Genomic DNA, 21,248 nt, shown 5'->3' on the forward strand with positions numbered 1-21,248 from the left:
CCCTCAGCTTGCTGAAGGAAGACAAAACTCAGTGATATTTTGCATCTAAACAGCAAARTGATTAAATACTTTGAGTAATGCAAGTCTGACCTTAACTTTCCTGAGTAAGGAGAAACTCTCAACTGGTTGGGAAGCCCAAATACTTAGAGTGGTGTTAAACAACACTTTCTTTTGGCAGTAGTATGAGGATAATAAGCTTCTCACTGACTTTTTATCACCCTGATTGTGCTGTTGCTATGGTACATGCAACTGAGTAGCCCTGTTGTTCCTGCCAATCTTTATGGGATCTTTTCAATAACTAGTTTATACCGTGGCCCTAGAAACAGCAAAATCAATGCAACTGACAGAGAAAAGTAAACTGCAGTGGAAGGGAGAGAGGAAAGGAGTGGCAGGAGACAATTTCTTAAAAAATCAGATTTGATACTAAAGAGGTTGTTTTGTGAAGCTCTACTGTAACTCACTTGAACTTCAAAGATGTTTTTTCTTATGTGCTTGCTAAACTTAGTTCCAAATACTAAATTACATAGAATAGCTCTTCTTTTTGCTGAATAGCTCATCTCTCATAGAGAGAGAAGCATTCTGGTATCTGGAACACCAGCCAACCAGAGGTTGGTACTTCACAAGCATAGGTGCACATATTTACTGTTAAGAAGCGAGTGGGAATATTCTTGTATTATTCAAAAGCAAACTTTTTATGTGTTGAAAATACTGAAACACATGTCTAAAGCAGAGCTGGGGTTAGAATTTTTGTTTTCTGGTGTGGTTTTGTTCTTCAGTTACTTAGTTCTTCCTCAAGTCATGAGTAATTAACTTATTACCTCATCTAAATCTGTAGTTTTAATAATGTTCATGATGAAAAATTGCTTATACATTAAAGAAACTCCATTCTTAACACAAAAACAAGCCAACTTAAAGTGTAATGATAATTCAAAGTGACAAATTTATTTTAAAAAAATGAAGTACTTGTAACTGACTCTTGGCTCTAATGTAAGTGCGTGTTCTAGTGTTTTGTTTTGTTCCTTTAAGAYAGTGTAAATCCAGGCTTTAAAAATAGCTGTGCTGTGGAAGACCATCAAGGAACGTAACCTCACTTTGAGGAGATACCTGGAAAGGTTTTAGTGCAGAACTGAAAGTTTTCCTTCTGGAAATAGTGGCTGTATTTCCTGAAAGACTGTGGTAAACTACAAAACTAAGTTTCTACTTTAAAAGGGGGAATGAACAACAATAATCTTGGATAGACCTTGGAGTAGGTTTATACAAATTCATATAAGCTGAAGTTGTCAGGTAAAGACGGTGTTCCTTACCAAGGTTAGAATGGAGCTTTTTTATCATTAAACTCATGACAGATTTTTAGTCAGATATTGAATCTAGTGCTTCAGAAGCTCCCTTATCAGCCCAAATGCTGATATAAAAAATCTCTCCTAATAATAAAGAGGCACTATGTAAGAATGTAGTAACTGCTAAAGCATTTTTTTCTGTAACATCAGTTCAAGGCTAGTAACAATAATGCTTAGTTGCTGCACTCAAAAAAAAAAAAAAAAGAGGTGCCTTTAGGAAAGAGGTACTTCTTGGAAGCATAAGGATTTGAAGAGAGTAGAAGCAAGTGAGGAGTGTAAACTTTTTCTTTTCTACTCACTGTTCTGGTATTGGAAGGCCCAGGAAAAGCCTCTGGCCCCTAGAGGCATTTAGATTGGCTTGTACCACAGGATGAATTCTCAGGACAAGAAATTGTTTGGATGGAAGATTTTCAGGGTATTATGGGGTTGTTGATACAGTAAGGAGTCTGTGACAGCTGAGAGGAAAGGCTCTGTTCTTGTTGCTAGAGATTATTTACACAAACATTAAATAATTCAAATAGGATTTTCTGTACTCAGAGATGTGTGCCCTGAAGTGTTCTTTGGAAGATAAAAATGACTTTAAGTTATGAAGCAAGGCCCTAGTCTGTTAGACAGTTGATCATTTTCTAGGTGGAGATGCTGGCACTTACCCTTCATGAATATTAGTTATATTTTTTAGAAAATGTAATCTTATAAAACACATTTTATTCTTATTTTTAAATCTATAGAATGAAAAGGCATCTGTATCAGATAACTGGTGGATTATCATAAAATAATCTAGGTACACTGAGAAAAAATATGATTTTTTTTTTGTTATAATAATGTTTAGAGAACCTATCAGGCTGGAAATTATAGGAACTTATGAGAAGAATTATTTTCTATTTAAAGAGTTCACAGTTAAACATGTTGCTTAGAAAGCTGAAGAGATTTAAGCATTTTTGCTTTGTTGCTTTTGTATTATTGGGAATAAGTTTTATATCAAATCTCGATGACGTTTCCTTGTATTTTGTCCTGCTCAGCATAGGAAAGGCCTTAGCTGAATGCAGTATCAGACCCTGGGCCGCTACTTCAATAAATACATGGACTAGCTGGGGAGAGTCTAGAGAAGAGTAACGGGGATGGCCAGAAGTCTTGAAGATCAGAACTTTCAGGAAAGACTGACAGAATTGAGATTATTTTAAAATATATATATAATAAAAAAATTGTCAGATCTGATGTGAAGAATGCAAATAACATGTTATCCAGCCTTCTTGTGATTACTGCCAGAAGTAGGGAGTTTAAGTTGTAGCAGAGAAGAAGGTTTCGGGTCACTATTAAGACTTTTTTTTTATTTTTATTTTTTTGTAATGGTTAGAGGTGGTAAAGCATGAGCATAGATTTTCCTAACTCTTTCAAAAAATCTACATTAATAGATTCTGTCATCTCCACAGGCAAATGTGGCAGGCATAGAAAAGATGCCAGGAGTGATGGCAGGCATAGAAAAGATGATCTAGGCATAAAAAAAGATGGTCAGTTTGATAACCTCTCATCTCTTTTTCTTTGGGCTTTTTATGATGCTTGGCAAGGTAAATTGAGTGTTTAGAACACAACCTTGTAATACTTGAGTTCTATGAAGATATTAAAAATATTTCTTCTTGTGGTGTTTATCTCAAAAGGCAATAGGATTAACAGCTGTGTTCTGTGTTAGCTTGTTTGATTACACAAAACTTACCCAATTGGCTTGTAGTATTTTTTGAAAAATTTTGATGCCTTAAAGACTTTTTTGGTCTGTATAGATATCCCCAAATGGTTGGATACAGATGCTACATACTGAGTTTTTTGTGAATTGATATTGATACTTAAGCCACTGTTTCCATTTGTACTTTGTAAACTCGAAGACATCTTATTTTTAAAGCTGTTCTAATCACTTTCTTGATGCTTGTATTAGTCAGGAAAGCCAATTGTTTTGCTGTGTGCAATTAAAAGTACTCTAGATGCAAATAGATTTTTTAAGATGATGTCTTTTGATGATAGTTTTTTCTTTTTAAGTAAATGGAAAACTTATATGCTTCAAGCTCTGATATTCCACTTTTTTTTTTTATAACAGCTTTACAGGTCAGTTTTATTAATAGCTATGTATAGAAAACTTCACTGCATGAAAGATTTTGGAGAGAATTTCAATTAATAGGAAATTCTATAATTTTATAGTTTTACTTGGACTCCCAGAGGAAGCAAAGCAGGTTTCAAATTATCATCATAAAATTAAATATTCTATTCCAGTCCAACCTTAACAGAAGCTACTTAAGGTTTAAGAGTTCTTTGGAGGTACTTTCCTGCTAAGTTTGAGTTTTGTGTAGTGTATTTTCAGTTTGAACAATTCACTTATGAAGGGTAATGTAATAGAAGTGCTCTGTCATAACAGTAGTCATTAATGATTAATGCTGTTCCCTATCACTGCAGTTACATTAAAGTTAATCAAATTGTGCCCTGCCACCAAAAGGGGGAAGTACCTGCTTTTGGCTGCTCTGCCCTACCTATTGCTTTGTGTCAGTTTTGGTACTTAGATCCTTTGCCAGTTCACTAAAGCTGAAGAAAACTTTTTTTCTTTTCTTTTTTTTTCCCCCGAGTTATTTTTTGCAAGATTAGTGAACTGAATCTCCTCAAGGGCTCTGATGAGCTCCAAAGCTGTTGCAAGGTATGTGGCTGAACTATGTGGTTAGGGAGAGCAGTGGTAGTATGGTGTGGGTTTTTTGTTTACTTCTTTTTAAGAGTATGTCTGTCCAGGAAACTGCACTGACCTTCATTTTTACAGGTGAATGAGATATCCTGTATAACTGATGTTTTTTTAGCTGGTCTTAGATTTGAATCCTGACCCATGAGGTCTTCGTGATCTTGAGCTTCCTGTGCTAGGTTGTGACAATCTTTCGTTTCACTGGAGACCTTCTGARTGTACCTTTTGCAGAAATAAGATTACATGTCATAGCTTTGGTAGTGTGCCAAGATGAGTGAAAGTCCTCTCTGAGTTTCTTGTACTGTAAGTATGCTTTCCCAGAAGCTTTGAGCACATGAGAGCTCTGAGGATAGTATTTTGGTTTTGGAGGTGTGAGGTGGTTTTCATAATTCTCGTTCGTTCGTGCATCTGTGAACACAACTACTTTCTCACAGCTAGCACAAGAATTGCACAGGAGCCAGTATACGTGTGTGTGTGTGTGTGTGTGTGTGTGTGTGTGTTTAATTCCAATTGCTTTTAAGCTCTTTGGGTGTATAATGGAATCCTCTGAAGCTCAGAATCTTCACTCCTACCCACAGCTTCTTTTCCAAATGAAGAAATATGCGCTTCATGCAACTGATTTTCTATACTGTGACCAGATCTCAAATTATACAAGACTCCGTGCTACAGAATTGCATGCTTTTTCTTTTTTTTCCCCATTTAAACTCCTTGCTGCAAGTGTTTGGTATGTTACTCCACCTTTTTAACAAAAAGTGTGTTTGTGAGGGGGTTGCAATAATGCCTTTATTGTATTTTGATAATATTTTATGGATGTGGACTCTAACAGRAAAACATGAAAACGCATAATTTTCAACCACCCCTGTTGTCCAAAGGTGCTATCAGTTCRGGGATAATTCCTCAGGAACAGTGCTGCACTTTATCATCCCACCTTGAAATTCCAGTTCAACATTAACGTTGAAGATCAGAAATTAGAACCAGTGCTCTTTTAAAAATGGAGTTTGTGCAATTCAGATGTTGTTCAGTATCAAATGGGTTCTCCAAACTGTCAATATTTTGTTTAAGATATCATGGGAGCCTGTTTGGGGATATGAAAGGGGACATTTATTGTTAACAGGTTTCTGATTAAGTGTAATATTTTTATGATTCTCTCCAAATATGTTTACTGAAAATGTATTGTAAAAAGGAGGTTATAGTTCTGCATGAAGGGTACTAATTTCCTTTAAAGCCTTGCATCTAGGAGGCAAGCAAGTTTGTTAGTGAACAAGATGTACTTGTTGTTTAAAAATATATTGAATAATTAAGTTACTAGAATTTTTTTAATGCAAGCAAGGATACCAGCTGTAATTCCTCCAGCTGTGGTACAGTGAGGCCCCTTAAACAGCATAGTCATTAGTAAAACCGTTGTTTAATATGCTGATAAGTAGTATGTACTCTTCAGATGCAGTTACATTTCGTTTAGTCAACATTTTCTGATCATTTGGAGCACAGAACTGGTAACTTTTTAAAATTTTGTCTCAGATAAGGGGATTGTTTTGAGAGTAGACATTTCTGAAGTTTGAGTAGCATGCATAATATCCTTATTGCTTTTAGTAAAAGTTATTCACTGATAGTGCTTGAAAAGCAGTATAAAATCAACATGAAATAAAGCTTGCTATTTTTGACTTTAAAAGGTTGAGAGTAGATACTATGGGTTTGGAAAAACTAGGTGGTTGTATGTTAGCTCTTCAACCTCTGAACTGGTTTTGTAAATTTATTCATTAAATCTTAATAGACCAAACATTCTCTCTAATTAGTTATAAGTAGTGTAGATTAAAAGGTGTCATCTGAGGTAGCTTTCAGAAAGGATTTCTTTCAATATTCTCCTAAGTTTCTTGGAATACAATTTGTTAGTGCTAATAAAGACTCTTGTGGGTTTTTGTTTGTTTGTTTGTTTTGCATTGGTAGCTGAAAATAGATATGACTTTTCCCAGTTTCTAGATTCGGTAGTTATAGGTTAAAAGTCTTGCAATAGCTTTTCTGTGCTAAACAGTTTACCGGTTTGATAATGGAGTCAGCTGAAAATCTTTTTCAGCATTTTTTTTTTTTGCCTTAAATGGACAGTTCTCTTCATTCCTCAGTGCCTGGAATGTGTTGAAACAAAAACTAATAGATGATATACTAAATCTCTTTCTAAAATAAAGAGGGAAGATGTGATAGTTGTGTTTTATTTTCTTCCTAATAGTCTCTAAAATGAGTGGTAGAAAACTGATTCTACCTTTTAAATTACTTCGTTTTCCATGTTACAGTTAGGGTTAGTAGGCGGCAGGTCTGCTAAGTGAAATGTGGAATACCAGTTAGGAAAATGTGGTTTCTATGGTAGTTTATATTTGTGACTGTTTCTTGTGATTGTGAGCATATTACTTTCTCATACCTGTTTTCTTATTTGTAAGATGCATATATTTGCCTTCATTTCAGGTTTTGAGAGCTATTTATGATAAAAATAGGATATTTTAATTACTCTGTTGGATCACAGACAATTTGAGTATGCTTTAGTAGCTCCAGTTGACTATTTGCTGTTTTACGTGCTGCTTAGCAGAAAACTCGTGCATGCTGTAGTAATAATTCAGTGGTGGGATATTGTAAAAATTGCAAAATGTTATGTAGTGAAAGCATTAGCTTTTAAATAGGTGCTGATCATGTTTTCTGAATACTTTAATTGTATGTGCCTTGGGAAGGGGAGAGCAAAGTAGACTCTGTAGTTCAAGAGGGACTGAGCTTGTTTTGTCACTTTAATTAACATGACCTAAACTGTGTGAGAGCTCTGCTTGACTAGTGTTTGCTTCTTAAGTGCAATTATTGTAATTAGCTGTTTGGCTTATTGCTCTCCATCAGAAATATGATTTGTCTTCAGCTTAAGGTGTGGGGAGAAATAGTCAGGCATATGCACAATAGTCTTTCAAGTCCACTAGTGTATGGCTTTAACACTTGATTAAAATCTATGGTAGTTACCTCTCTGGAGCAAAAATTTTAATTAGGAGTTCCTTAAGTTAGGAAGTTTTGAATAACTTTTCTCCTATTTCTTAAAAGTATAGTCTACCTATGACAGTCTAGGGAGAAATTTGTAAATAAATAATGAAATGTAAATGTAGTGACTTGTACCAGAACTTGATCTACATGTGAGCCTTATGACTGCTGAGTTAGTACCAAAGTGAATAAATAGGTCTAATGCAATACAAAAGCCTTAAGGAACATGGAATAATAGATTTAGTAGATCAAAGAAGGCCATTCAACTGGTAGTTAATGATTTAAATGAAGGATACAGGTACCTCCTGTTTTTTACACTCCTACTGTGGTAGTAAACATCTGTTACTTTTCTTTTTATGGTGCTTAAAGGCAAATTCCACTGACCAGCAAACAACAAAGATGGCAGGTGATGAAAAAGTGGGGAATGAAAGTGAACTGAAACTAGACTAATTCAGACTACAACTGTCCTGTTTAATGTGGGCAGTAGAAAGGAAAGATGACTTTTTTTGCACCAGCTTAGGTGGTCACTGGGTCATTTGCCAGGTGGTTTCAGCACACTGTGKTGTCAGTAAGCTAACCCTGACAAACAGAACCATTTTCTGCTCCTTTAGCATTTGACGGAAAAGGTTCAGCCAAAGGCTTGAGTTCTGGAGCCAGYATAAAGGAGGGAGCAGGGACGAGCAGCCCAGGCAGTATGAGAACTTCTCCCACCTTCTAGGCTGATGTTAGCTGTTAAGGAACCACAGCCTAAGGTTATGGTGACTACTTCTAATAGAGAAAACTACTTAGTTGTGCTTCAAGGTTAAGCTTTATCATGCTTCATCTATTACAGTTTATCACTGTATTTCAAAACTTTATTTTGAAAATAATTATAAGAGAGTAAGTATGAAATCATTTTGTTAGAGAGGAGGCAACTTACAGTCAAAGGCCTGACAGACTGAAAGGCTRTTTTTTCTAAGAGTACAGCTCAGTGATGAGCAATGTGATTTGCCTTTAAATTTAAACAAGGGGAAGAAAAYGATCACTTGCAACTGATGGTTTGCAAATAAATCTGAGACATCTAAGAATATTAAATCAAAACTTAGTATTTGTAATAAGTACTAAAATTYGTTGTGGAAAAATCCTTTGCTAAAGGAAGCAAATCTGTATTGAATGTGTACATCCTAACCAGAATCCCAGGGTTAATCTTTCCCTTACTTTTTCAGYAGGGTTTCTGTTACCTCCATCAAGGTCCTGTTCTGATACTTGAGCATTTACTTGGTCAGATGTTTCTTAGGGGTTTTTTTGCTTGTTTTTTGAGGGAGGGGTTCACTRGTGTTTTTGGTATGTGTGACTTTTGTTGTTGTGTGCTTTTTTGCTTAGAGGGAACAGTGTCACAGCAGGGACAGTTAACCTGCATTTTTAGTTACAGAGGGATAAGAACTGGCTTTTTTCTTCCTAAAAATGATAGCTGTTAAATGGAAGGAAATTTTCATTTTTTTTTATTTGCCATGCTTAAGACAGAGACCTGCTGATCCTATTACTGCATTAGCTGACTTAGTTATGATCAATCATCCGACAGAACAGTATAAAAAAAAAAAAAGTTTTCTCTCTTCTTGGTGGCTTCCCTTCTTGAATATGTTATTATATATCTTCATCAAGGTCATTCTTTGTCATCAGTATAAATAGATATGTTTGCTGCATTTAAACTTTTGTGGAAAGAGATCTTTCTCTCCCTTTTCCTTGATTGCAGAAGCTTCTATATGTGCTGTTGTCTGTAACTTGTTTACTTTCCTAGGAGTAGAAAATTTAACCGACTCATTCTAAACTGTCTAGCAGTGAGAATACACTGTTGTATCTTAGACATTGTAAAGGACCTATGATGAAGTGATTTGTCAACATTAATAAAAAGATGGGTGAGAAACTAAAGAAGGCAGTCTCAGTGTTGACATTTGTGTCACTTCTGTAAACTCTTACGTGAAACTTCTTGCAAGCTGTTTTTTCAATCCAGGAAAGTTTTTCAGCAGTTAATATTTTTCATAATGTTTGCTTTGTACAAAATTTTACTATACTGTTGAAAATCTGATAAGCAGAAAGAGTCAGCAGGAACTAAGAAAAGTGCTATGATGCAGACAGTGGATATGGGAACTGAAGGATACGTTAGAGATGGAGAAAAGCTAGAGCTTGAAGTGCAGGAAGGATAGGAGCATCCTTCCCACTGTATGTGCACGTTATGTTCATAACTGCTGAATTATGCAGACTATTGTTCTATATGCAGACTATTAGGTATGACTGCAGAAAAATGGAAGCACTGCTTGTAAGAGACAGGTAGAGGACTAGCACCATTCCAGGTTGAGGACAGAAAGTATTTGGGAAGGCATCAAAATGTGAGAAAGAGGTGTCAGCCATTTTTGACAATGAAAGTGGGAAGATTCAAGCCCTGCATCTTGACTTGCAAACCCTGAGGTGAACTATTCACCCCATTTATATGTGCCCTTTCTTCCCCTTTACTCCAACACATGTTACTTTCAAGTTAGGTAAAACACTAATCCAGCCAAGAAAGATCTCGTACATGTCAGCTTGCTAAAGTGTTTTCTGACAAAGTGGATACTAGCYCAGCAGACCAAACAGCTGAATTAATTCTCCAAGAAGCAAGCGTGAAGGGACTGATTAGAACAGGACTGGATAGATATTGATTTTTTTTTCTCCTTATAAAACAGTTACTAAATCAAGTTCTTAAATGACTTTATCCGTTTGGTTCTATCCAAGTATTCTCCCATCTTTAAAATATTTATGCCAAGTATGATAATCCAAATGCAGGACCGTTCTGTTCCTGTGCAAAAAAATGACTTTTTTAAGAGTCAAACTCTGAAGTGACTTCCACCAAATGTGAATCATAGAGCTTAGAGTTGGGACGTACTGGAAGTTGTGGTGTCTGATGCCGGGTATAAAAAGTACAAAAGATATTTTGCTTTGTCCTGTCTCAGGCAGTGTGTTTTTTGATAAATGGAAGGATGTAAAAGTTGCTTTGTGACTCTGCAGGTTGCAGAGCCATAGACTTCACAAAATAGATCTGATGTAGGCTCCTGCTGTATTTGACTTGCCTCTGGCTTGAAACAGGTCGTCATCTTTATTACATTGCAAGAGAGTGCTTATTTGCAAAATTAATGCACGGTTATCCACAATCTGCAGATATAACCAGATATATTCCGGTATAGCTGGAATATCTCAAGTCTTTTGACTGTGACYACGTTAGCCTATGTCAACTTCCTTGGTCCAGCAGCATTTAAAGGAGAATCAGTTTTAATCTCTTAGCACAGAGAATAGCCWTAACCTAATGCCATCAGGTAAGACAGAATAACTTCTTTATTCCAGGCCTTTTTTGAAAACAGATAAGCTCATCCCAGATGCAAAAGATTCATTACTTTTTTATGGAAATAGCATAAAACATTATAGTCTCAAAATGTAAACGTTATAGTCTCAAAACGTGCTGCTTCCTATGGAAAGTGACTGGATTTGAGTGTGGAGAGTACTAGATGTGTTGCAGATCTATTTCAAAATACACTAATGTTTCCAACAACTGTCTGTTAGGGTGGCATCAGTTTTTGTCTTTCTGCAAGATACTTGGCAGTTGTGGTTATATGGTTTCATACAGGTGCAACTGCACTCTAACAGCAGCGTGCTTACAACAGTATTTGCAAGAGTAACGGAAAAAATAGGTCTATCCCTTTCTTAATGACCAGAAGACTTCTGCAGTTTTATTTTCTTTCTAGGGAAAGTGCAAGTGAAGTGTGAATAAAGGAAGCACTAAGATCTGAAGGAATGATATTAGTGGGCACACATTTAGCTTGAAGAACTGTTTTTATCATGTTGTCTAGGAGAAAGCTCTTTAGTGTAGAAACACACACACTTTATGGAGAATGAGGCAATCTTTAAAATCTATTCTATTTCTGTTAGTAACAAATATTGATTTGTTGTTGGTATGGTTGACTTGAAATTTCTGTATCTTCCATGTAGTTTTTAACTGTGTCAAAATCCTTTCTATGACARTAGAAATCTATATTAAATCTCCCTGCAAGATTCACTTACGGAAAAGCTCTTGATTTACTGTCTGGATGTGTAGTAAGTAATTTAGTGCACCCTTTCCAGCTGCTTGAACCAATGTTGTCTTCCACTRGACTTTAACTTCACTTTCTTCAGATAGAGACATTTGTACCATAGTCCAGCAGCTGGCAGTAAGGTTCAAAAATTGTTTTACTTCCTTTATTAGTCATTCATTTTTCTCTCTTGTCATAATAAGAATTTTACAGGAAGATTTCTCCTSTCAGTTAGAGGCTGCTGTTTTGTGCTCTTTCTAACATCTCCAAAACAACATGTTTCTGTTCTGCATATTGTTACTGTTTGGTTATATGTCTATTTCTTTACTGCAAGAAAAGAGAGAAGCAAAGTTGTGGTTATGGATAGGAAATAGGATATTAACAAGGAAGTTAATCACTTGTAAAAAGTATTTGGAGACAGAGGTGACTTTCAGTGAAGAATCTTCTTCTGCCCCCCCCTCCCCCCCCCCGTGAGATTGGTACATGTTGAGCCCTTCTTTGAAAAAAGTGTTCCCATAGGTAAATTTGCTAGAATGACCCAGTAATAAAGATTACATTAAATACTAYTGAAACCTTCTTTCTGAAAGTAATCTTGAGACAATTCCTTAGTTTGCTAGCCATTTTTTGGATACACACCCAGATTAGTAGGATGTTACTAGCTATGCAGCAGCTAAAAATTCAAAACTCTTGTATTGAACAGATTATTGAAATAGTGTTAGTTCAAGCTTGCCTATTTGATCGAGCATATGGTTAGCTGTTGCCATATTTGAAAGAACCTTAACAAAATACAGAAATCCTACCATTTACTGTTGGTTGAGAAATTTAGTTTGAGGTGAGTTGAGAAGAAAGTTGGCTTGCACAATAGTCTCAGGTGAGGTTTTATACAGAGTGTCTTGATAGCAGCTATGGAGATTTCTGTTTTTTGCCTCGCACCCTCCTCTTGTGGTGTTTTGGGGTTATTACTAAGCAAACTATTTTTGTTCGGATTTGGCTACTTGATGAAATCTTTATTCTAATATCTCTTATAAAGCTAGAGTTAAAGATAAATCAACTGTTAGTTTATTTTAGGGAGTGACTTATCTTGATGTTTACTGGCAAATAATTGATGTCTAGAATTAGTGGGGTAAATAAKGTGATGTGAAAAATGTGAGTTCTGTCTTAGAATTTGTTTTTTTGTGAACCTCTCAAGTTACGAAGTAAAGCTGTTTTCTGCCTTGGGTWGGATCATGTTACTGATACCTACTTTAGAGTATAAAGTTATTTGTAACCTCTTTAAGAGGAAAGTTCTACCAGCTTTTATACAGCTTAAAGAATGAGTCTGTATATAGTTAAGAGGTAAACTGAAAGAGGGAACAGAAATCCTTAGAAACTCTTTGGAAGAAGCACAGTATATTTTTTTCCATCCTGAATTCAGTATCTTTGACAATCAGTTTTTCCTCGCAAATTCTCTGAACAGCAGTACATGTTAAGAAGAGATTTTCCTGCCTCCTTCTGCTCTTACTCTTTACCATCCTATAAGTTTCTGACTTCAGTTGGACTAACATAGCTTCTTAAATCAATGCAGTATTATTATTTTAAAGGATTTAAATTTGTGCATWGATGTCTTTTTAGGTGTAAGTTAGAACTCATAGTACTGTTCACCTGCAGCAGTGTCAAATTACTAAAACTGACTCTTTCAAGACATTGAAGAATAACTCAGGTTGTTACTTGTTCCATAATACAATGCTGTAAATCTTCTCTATGCAGTTGAAGTAAATGTCATTTTCAGATCATATCCTAAGTCTATATGAAAACTTGTATAGTAAGGGAGTATAGAATCCAAGGTATAGAAAGTGCTTAAGATCAATACATCCTATTACCATATAAATAGAATATTGGATTTGGGTGATGTGAATGCTGTTGACCAGTTTGCTACAGGTTATTTACAATTTGATAGAACTCCTTCATTAAACTTTGAAGTAATTGTAGAAATTGAATTGCAAAATCTTTCAAGAGGATGACTTAATGCATTTTTACAAAGCATATTTTTAATGTTTATTTAAAAAGTGTTTATACAGTGGCTCCTGAATTTCAAAACTAAAGGAAACTTTTCACTGTTTAAATGGGAAGAAAGCTGTGTGTTACTGACAATGGAAGAGCAGTATAGCTTTGCATGCTCTTTTACTGATGCCAAAATATTTTTATTAGGGATGTCAGTCATTAAAGAGCTAGAAAATGTAATTAATTTTGGTTTAGAACAGGCTTCTTATGATTATAAAAATGTATTTATTTTCTGGTTTAGGTGTGGAATATCAAACAGATGATTAAATTAACACAAGAACACATAGAGGCATTGCTGGACAAGTTTGGAGGGGAGCATAACCCACCGTCAATATACTTAGAGGTAAGTTTGTATTCAAATGAATGTCGTTGGATTGCTGGTATGTTATGTTAGTATTACTGAAAGCACTTTATGTTAAAACTGACAATACTCATAGTAAGAGTACATCTTCCTTGTGTTAGAAACATAACATTTTTCCCTGGAGACAGAAGGAAACAGTGTAGGACTCCTAGTACACATCAGTTGTGGAAGATCAGTGGCACGTTCTAATAATTGGGTTTGTGCAGTGGAAATGTGAAGCATTCCATTTGCTGCTGTATTCCAGCCTTTGTGTTGCAGGAGCAACAGATTGTGTGTAATACAGAGGTTGCATATAAAAGAATTTGTGTAATACAAAAATGCATGCTGTATTTCTATACATGAATATAAATACACATGTGTGTGCATATGCGTATATGTATTATATACATATATGAACATGAAAACATCTCTAAGGCTAACTTTGCTCTTAAAGCTGTTGATTTCACTTTTTCCCATTGAAAAATACTCACATAGAATCCAGCAATTGTTTTAGATAGAAGGGACCTTTGTGACAGAAATGTGTAAAATTGCAGAATGGAGCAATATTTAAAGCTGCACTTAATTTGTAAGCTAATTATAAATCAAATCCTTTTATTCTTCCCTCATTCCAGATTTGTGAAATTGCATTGATACAGTACCATTATGAGCATATTAAAGGACCGCATGCATAAGTTAACATCTATTAGGAACTGAATTGGTATCAACTTACTCTAAACTCTGGCCTTTTCTTGGTTCTTTCAAGTGTTGAAATAACTGTAGGTCAATCACATTCTTTTGTAGTCTTTTTAGTTGTAATTAYTGCCTAAAGGCACTGGACAATTAAAAATACAGATCTTATTATTTGAGGTGCTTCTAGTTTTTATYTTAATATGTCAGATCAGGATACTAGTTTGATTATACAAATGTTGACATAATATCCCTAACWGCTAAGAACAAATGAGGCACTTCATACTTGCTTTACTTATTTATGTTGTGAAATGGAAGTATCGAATGAGTGCTAATCACTATTTTAACCACTCAGTGGTATGCAGATACACCTTTGTTTACATGTGAACTGATTTATTCCATATCTCTATATTTAATATCACTAAAGGTATTTTGTTTTTATTAGACTCTGTATCATATTACAATAATAATGAGCTTAACTTTTTCTGAGCCTGGATTTCAGGTAGTGAAATGGTTAGTTTGTTACTGCCAATTGTCACTTGCTTGTATCCAGATTAAAACTGAGACCCCTACATAGGAAGTCGTTAGGTTATTCTGTAGCTCATTGACAGGGAAGGGGGTGTTTACAGTGGAAAATGTGTACTAGGAAATGATTGCAATAGTATAAAGAGCTTAAGTCTGAAATTGTCAGTGACTACAAAACATCAAGCTTAAAGCAGAGCTGTGAGTTTGATGGTTCAATGTGTAGCCGAGATGAAACAGCAGTTCTGTGGCTTGTTAATGTGATCAGCTGGCTCTGCAAGGCCAAATAGGGTGGTCCTCTGCCACACTAGGGAGTTGAGCTGGATCATGAAGCATGTTTCATGGCAACTGGTGCTGGTACAGGTTAGGTGGTAGTAAGCCACTGAAAGGAGGAGTGACTGGGATTCTGCTTTTTCAAGAGTGAGCTATTTAATTATCCCATGAGACACTGAGTCCTGTAAGAAGGCGGTGGTCTTYACTGAAATGAAAAGCCTTGATTTTTCCAGCTCTTTGCTCCATGATTCCTTTACTTCCTTTGCTGTGGTGCTTGTAGTACCAGTAGTGCCTGAGCCACCTTGATTCATTAATCCATGAGAAAAAGACTCTATTTTTGTTAAATTAGTTTGCCATCTGGCTAGTAGGTTGAAYTTGGTCATGATGAAGGTCAGTGAGCCCCAGAGCTGGGGCCAAGACCAGGGAAGGGGAAGAGCTTGCAGCTGTGAGCTAAGAGCCTACAAAGTGGGGTAGGGAAAAGGACTTTTCCCCTTTGGATGGTCATCAGCCTGAATTAGACCATTCTCAGATAGATTGATGGAAGTGAATAGAATTTGGTGCTGCAAAACAGTAATTTCTTAAGGGTGTAGATTTCTTAAGTATGTAGATTTTCTGGAGTAGAACTAGAGTGTAAGGGAAAGAAAAGGAGGAATCCTATTACAAAATAACAAGTACAGTAAGAAGCAAGATTATTGTCTTATTTTTAACTCTTGATTTTTAAACCCAGTGCAATTGTCTGCCATGTCCTTTCTGTGCCCTTACCACTTTTTTGGGTGCTTTTTGGCTTGGACAAGAGCAGCAGTAGCTTTCTTTTGTCGGAACTTATCTTGTAGCAACACATCTGAAGCTAATCTGTCAGTGCTAGAGCTAATGGTTTACCTTTCTTCCTCTGCTTGTCAGAAAAAGGGCCAGAATAACCTTGGTTGCAGGGTTGAAAGGACAAAGCAGTATGTAAAAAGCTCTGTAATCTCAGAAGGTGTAGAAGAGCAKCATGGTAGTTTTTAGAAAAATAGTTGTTTTGGTATGAATAAAAAGAACATGAGATTATGCAGAGTACATTTGGGTAACTTAAGCAGTTCAATYGATATCCTTTTCCTTGTGCCCTCTGTTAGAAGCAGCAAACTGCCTATGTAGAGAGCCCGTGGGTCAACCGTTGTGCCTATTGCTCCAGCGCTGTATTTGAGCATCATCACTGACTTCTGTGCTGCCCCCAAGGTCTCTCACATAGACTATATCTAGATTTTGTCACTTTATGGTCTGTGTGCTGTCTTCCTGGTATGTCTGAACCGGAAGACAATGTAACTTAAACTCTGTCCAACCTCTTCTTTTATATTTTGATTGGTTTTTTTAAAGTCTCATCTCTGGCTTTTTAAGTGCAGTATTGGCCTGCTTTTACAAGCCTGTGCTGCAGGATTAATTTTGCTAGTCTGTTACTTTGGGCATGTCACCCTTCCCTTTGTTTCTTTCCACTGCTTTGGTGTCTTTTTCCATCTTTCATAAAATATGAGATACTTTAAGGACTTTTCTAGATTGTGCCTGTTGATCATCTCTTGAGTGCTATGGGCAAGCCTGTTGTCTGCTTCTGTTAGCAAGAGATGAAATTATACACAGCTAATTGCTAGGTAAGTACCTGCAAATGAACAGTTTTTCTTTCACCTTTTGCTGTTGTAAGCATCTGCTTTACTATTGTGCTTTCTGCAAAACTATGGCTTTTTGATGCCTACAGAAAGCTTGGCAGCTGTCCATCTTCTTAATATGTAGGCTTTTCAGTATAATAGGATTTGTTCATTTTTTCTGTACTCTTTGTCTTACTATATATCTCGTTTCTTATGTGTCTTACCAATTGACGCTTCTGTTCACAGGATTTATAGTGTCTAGTACACTGGTTCTTAGCCTATGATGGAAGTGCCTCCATGGACATGTCAAGTAAAATTGTGRTTGAAGTTGGTCGTGATAGCATGTCACTGAAAAGTAAAAGAGATTTAAAAAAAAACAAAAACGAGAAAGATACCCATAGGAAAGCTGAAGGATTGAATAAGAAAATTAATCTGGAAAATTGACCGTTCAGGGGATTTCAGGAAATTGTCTGTGCATTGAATATACAGCATACACTTTAAAAAAGTTTGCACCTTTGTTACAGTTGCTCAAGAAAATGGAAAGTAATCAGCTTTTGTTTCTGTGCTCATCTGAGACAGTGAAAAGAAAAGTTTTTTTTTTTCTGGATTTCTTTTTCTTTTTCTTTTTTCTTTTTCTTTCTTTTTTTTAACTCTAAGAGTAGGCTGAAGAGGTTTTTACATCAAAAGAACTTTAAAACCGACAGCTGTTTGTTGCAGCCAGCACTGTAGGATATAGCAGTTGACTGTGAAAGAGAAATGGATTGTTTGAAATATCAAATATAATTGAGTTGCACTATATTGTATTCAGAATATTTTCATTATTGTATGGAGAGGGGACACTCCGATTCAAGGGTGTCTGCCTGCCCTGATCTGTCACTCCTCAATGACACTGTTAAGGACATCACTGTAGGGCACCTGCAATAGAGTCTTCAAAGCCTTTGCTGGCTACTTCGTTTCCAGCTGCCCAGATTGGAAAAAATAGTGTGAAGCTTTAGGATAGAACGTAGCTTGCCTCTGTCTTCTCAAAACAGGAAAGCAAGGGCTGTTCCAAGAAATAAGCTGCAGAGAAACTTGTGTGTAGAAGATAGCAGGGCTAGAAAGGAAATTAGTAGAAGAAAGAAAAAAAATGCTATTAACCATATTTTTAATTATTATAATTATTAATGGCCTTGGGAATCTACTAAGATTCTCTGATATGATTACAGTAGACACTTTTCTGTTTATTCAGACTAWAAGAAATAGATAACGTGGTATATTTGCTGTAGTAAAATCTTAAATACAGCTTCTGTGTTGTAGCTAAACTTCCATCCACTGTGTGAGAGCATGCATCTTTGTTCTAACAGGCCCCTGGAAATCACTGTCAGATACTTGAAATAACTTCTTAACTTAATAGATGTAGAAATATCATTAATAGTTTTTTTTTCTTCTTTTAGAAGAGAGGCTGCAGGAATTCTTTTTTTTTTTTTTTAACAATTTTTTTGGAAGCATTGTATATCACAGCAGCTGAGAACATCAGTGATTTTTGTCTTCCCACATAATCCCTCTATGTGTTGCATGTGTTGTAGTTGTCCTTGAAGTACTGTTTCCCAAAATATGCAGTTTGTGATTCAGTGTGGAAAAATCTTTTTCATAAAGATTTGTCTAAACAGTCTAAATATTGGAAAGCTTTATTGAAAGAAAGTATAGGATTATGATGCTGGGGAAGACTGGATTTAATAAGTAAAAACTGTTACAATATGCGGTTGCRTATTTTTCTGTAGGTGCCGTCAAAATTAAGCCTTTGTCTCTACCAATTAGATATTGATGAAAAGGTTAACTTGAGTTAGGGAAAGGAGAATACGTTTGTACATTTGAATTTTGCRTTGAGAACAAATGCTGTTTACAAACTGAAAAGGGGTTTTGCAGTTCCACACAGATCCAAACCAGTCATCTCTAATTTATAAAGGAGAGGTCCTACTTGAATAACATAATCAGATTTGTTAACCCCTCTAGGCTCTTACCACTGTTTGAGTAAGAAGCCTTATATATTTAAATTTCCAAAATATGTTTTGTATCGTTTTTATATAATAGTTATATGTACAGAATTATCTATGAGCCCTTCCTCTATGAGAACTTAATTTAGCAGTATTAGTCTCTTATATTCTAAGAGGTTCTTTGCATGGAGTGAGATTCCTTGTCATACCTGTGGGTTAGTTACTCCAATTAACAGTTAAAAAAAGAGTAAGCTGTCTGCTTTTCTTTTATTCAGACTCTTACCAAAATATGATAATATACAAATGCATAGACAGAATGACAGTGGTATATCAAAATAAATTTCACAACTCAATTTGTTTTTTAGTACAGTCTTGAAGGAATCATTATCTTTCCTGCTCTTGCTGTTGGAAGTAATCTGAAATAAAAACAGTGGGGTAGAGATGGGTTTGGGTCTAACTACTGTAACTTTTTAGCTTTCTCTCTTCCTGAACTCTTAAACATTTTATTGAGAGGCCTTGCTGATGCCGTATTTGGGAGTTCTGCTGTTGAATTTCAGGAGAGTATTTCATTTCTTATTCCTGTATAACTGAAGAATACGTGCAGTACGTCAAATTAATTGAAGGAGACTACCTCTTTGCTGCTCTAAAGCATGTGTATTGTAACAGTCAACAAGTAGTCTGAAGTGGATCTTAATGCTGAATCTCTGGTTATTTCAAATGTTCTTGGGACTCCTCAGAAATACTAAATGTAGGTACAGGCACTGGGAAACTTGGTGGTTGTTTGGATGAGCAAGAAATACAGATTAATTTTTTTCCATATTAGTCTCCTAACATATGCTGAGTAAATGTGTTGGACCAAAACTGGAATGTCTGAAGTTAGTCTGTCTACAGATTTAGTAGTCTTGCTAAATAAAGAAATCCTGATTTGCAGTACTGACTATCTTCAGTCTAACCCATTTAACTTAGAGGATTTGCTGTTGATCAACAGCCTGAAGGTCAGACATGTTTTAAATGGAAACACAATCTTAACTTCAAAGACCAGGAAACTTTAGGTTTTCAAGAGCTTTGCAATGTGTGGGCATTATCTAAAAATCAATTGAACAAAGGGAAAGGGGAGATGCTGCCAGAACTATTTGGTCTGCTTGAGTTTAGGCTGGATTTCTCACCAGAGGTTATGGGGGCAAGGAAAAGGGAGAAGCAATGATACTTTGCTACTTGATTTTGTTTCAGATTATTTTTTTTAAACCTGCTTCACTTGCTTCTATTTTCCTTAAATGTTTATTAATAGAATGTATAGCTGGATTACGGCACAAGAAAACAAATCTCAAATTTAATATAAATATTTTATAATACAACATTACAGGTATTTTTGAGAAAATCTCTGTGAACAACAACATGTCAACAGAATCTGTTGGCACTACTGTGTAACGTAACGCAATTGCTGTTGATTTTGAGATCAATTTTTATTTTGTCAATAGATTGCAACATTTAATAATTAACTTTTTTCCAACTTTTCTGCTTGCAAGTGAGTAGCAGTTGTATTATAGCATATGTACATGTTACATATTAACAAGCCAACTGCTAATGTTTCAGATGGCATTAAAATGTGTAAACACCTAGTAAATTTCTAAGTGGTTGAAGCTTCGAGGGTATTTTCAAATGTGTGAAAGTATATGATAAGCATCTATATTGATATGTAATAAAGTTAGTTTTCCTTTGTTTTCAGATAACCTGAGACTATTTGTAGATGGAATAACATATGCAAATTGAAGCTAATATTTGGCTTTCAAGATATATTCTCTTTAACTTTGCAAAACATAGTAAATTGACACCAAATGGGAGCCCTGTTGTGGTAGAGTGAGCAAATAAACTTATTGAGGATAACGTTATTAAAGGCAATTTATTTTTAGTAATTAATACACAGGCTGGAGGAATGGACCAACAGAAACTTCATGAAACTTTGCAAATGCGGAGTCCTGCTTCTGGGACGGGATGACCCTGCCCAGCAGTACAGGCAGGGGATGCCTGGCTGCAGGGCAGCTCTGCAAGGAAGTACCTGGGAGTGCTGGTGAACACAAGTCAGGAACGCTCCTGCAYCCTGAAAGTAGCCAACTGTTCTCTGGGCTGAATTAGCAAGTGTGTAGCCAGCCTGAAGAGGGAGGTGATTATTCCATCTGCTTTTAAGATTCCCCCTTAGCTTTCTCTTCTCCAGGCGAACCACTACCCCAGATGCAGTCTCAAAAGCAGTCTTTTGCAAGCTAAAAGCAGAGCTAGGCTTTTTTTTAGATGTACACCATAAGAGACTATGGTTGCAGGTTGCATCAAGTGAAATTCATAAGGAGAAAATGTTTCATTGTGAGAGTGGTTAAACCCTGGAACTGGTTGCCTGGAGGTGGGGAGTTTCCATTCATTCACATTTTCAGAACTTGCTTTCATGAGACCCTGACCAGTCTAATTGAACTTGGAAGTTAGCTGTCTGTTGCATATTCGTAGGAGATTGGACTCGATGACTTCCAGAGGTACCTTCAAACTGATTTTTTCTTTTTATCCTGTGATACTGTATCAAGCTGACAGCAGAATTTAAATTGTCTTGTAGTAGAACAGTACTCACTTTTACTGGGAACATACAAACTTAATATTTTCAACCCTAATTTCATCAACTTTTACTTTT

General features: G+C 35.9%; 1 protein-coding gene across 2 annotated transcripts in view; it reads left to right on the plus strand.

The window, feature by feature from the left end:
• Positions 1-21,248, plus strand: part of BRAF (B-Raf proto-oncogene, serine/threonine kinase) — an 87,289-nt gene that overhangs the window by 1,572 nt on the left and 64,469 nt on the right. For both annotated transcript variants that reach the window (XM_085322577.1, XM_085322576.1), the window contains exon 2: positions 13,408-13,509. In XM_085322577.1, the coding sequence (XP_085178703.1) occupies positions 13,408-13,509 (102 nt within the window). The remainder of the gene's footprint in view (positions 1-13,407; positions 13,510-21,248) is intronic.

The sequence above is a fragment of the Rhea americana genome, unplaced genomic scaffold (genome assembly GCF_003343005.1).
Source record: "Rhea americana isolate MKP2758 unplaced genomic scaffold, rheAme1 scaffold_79, whole genome shotgun sequence".
NCBI classification, from domain to species: Eukaryota; Metazoa; Chordata; class Aves; order Rheiformes; family Rheidae; genus Rhea; species Rhea americana.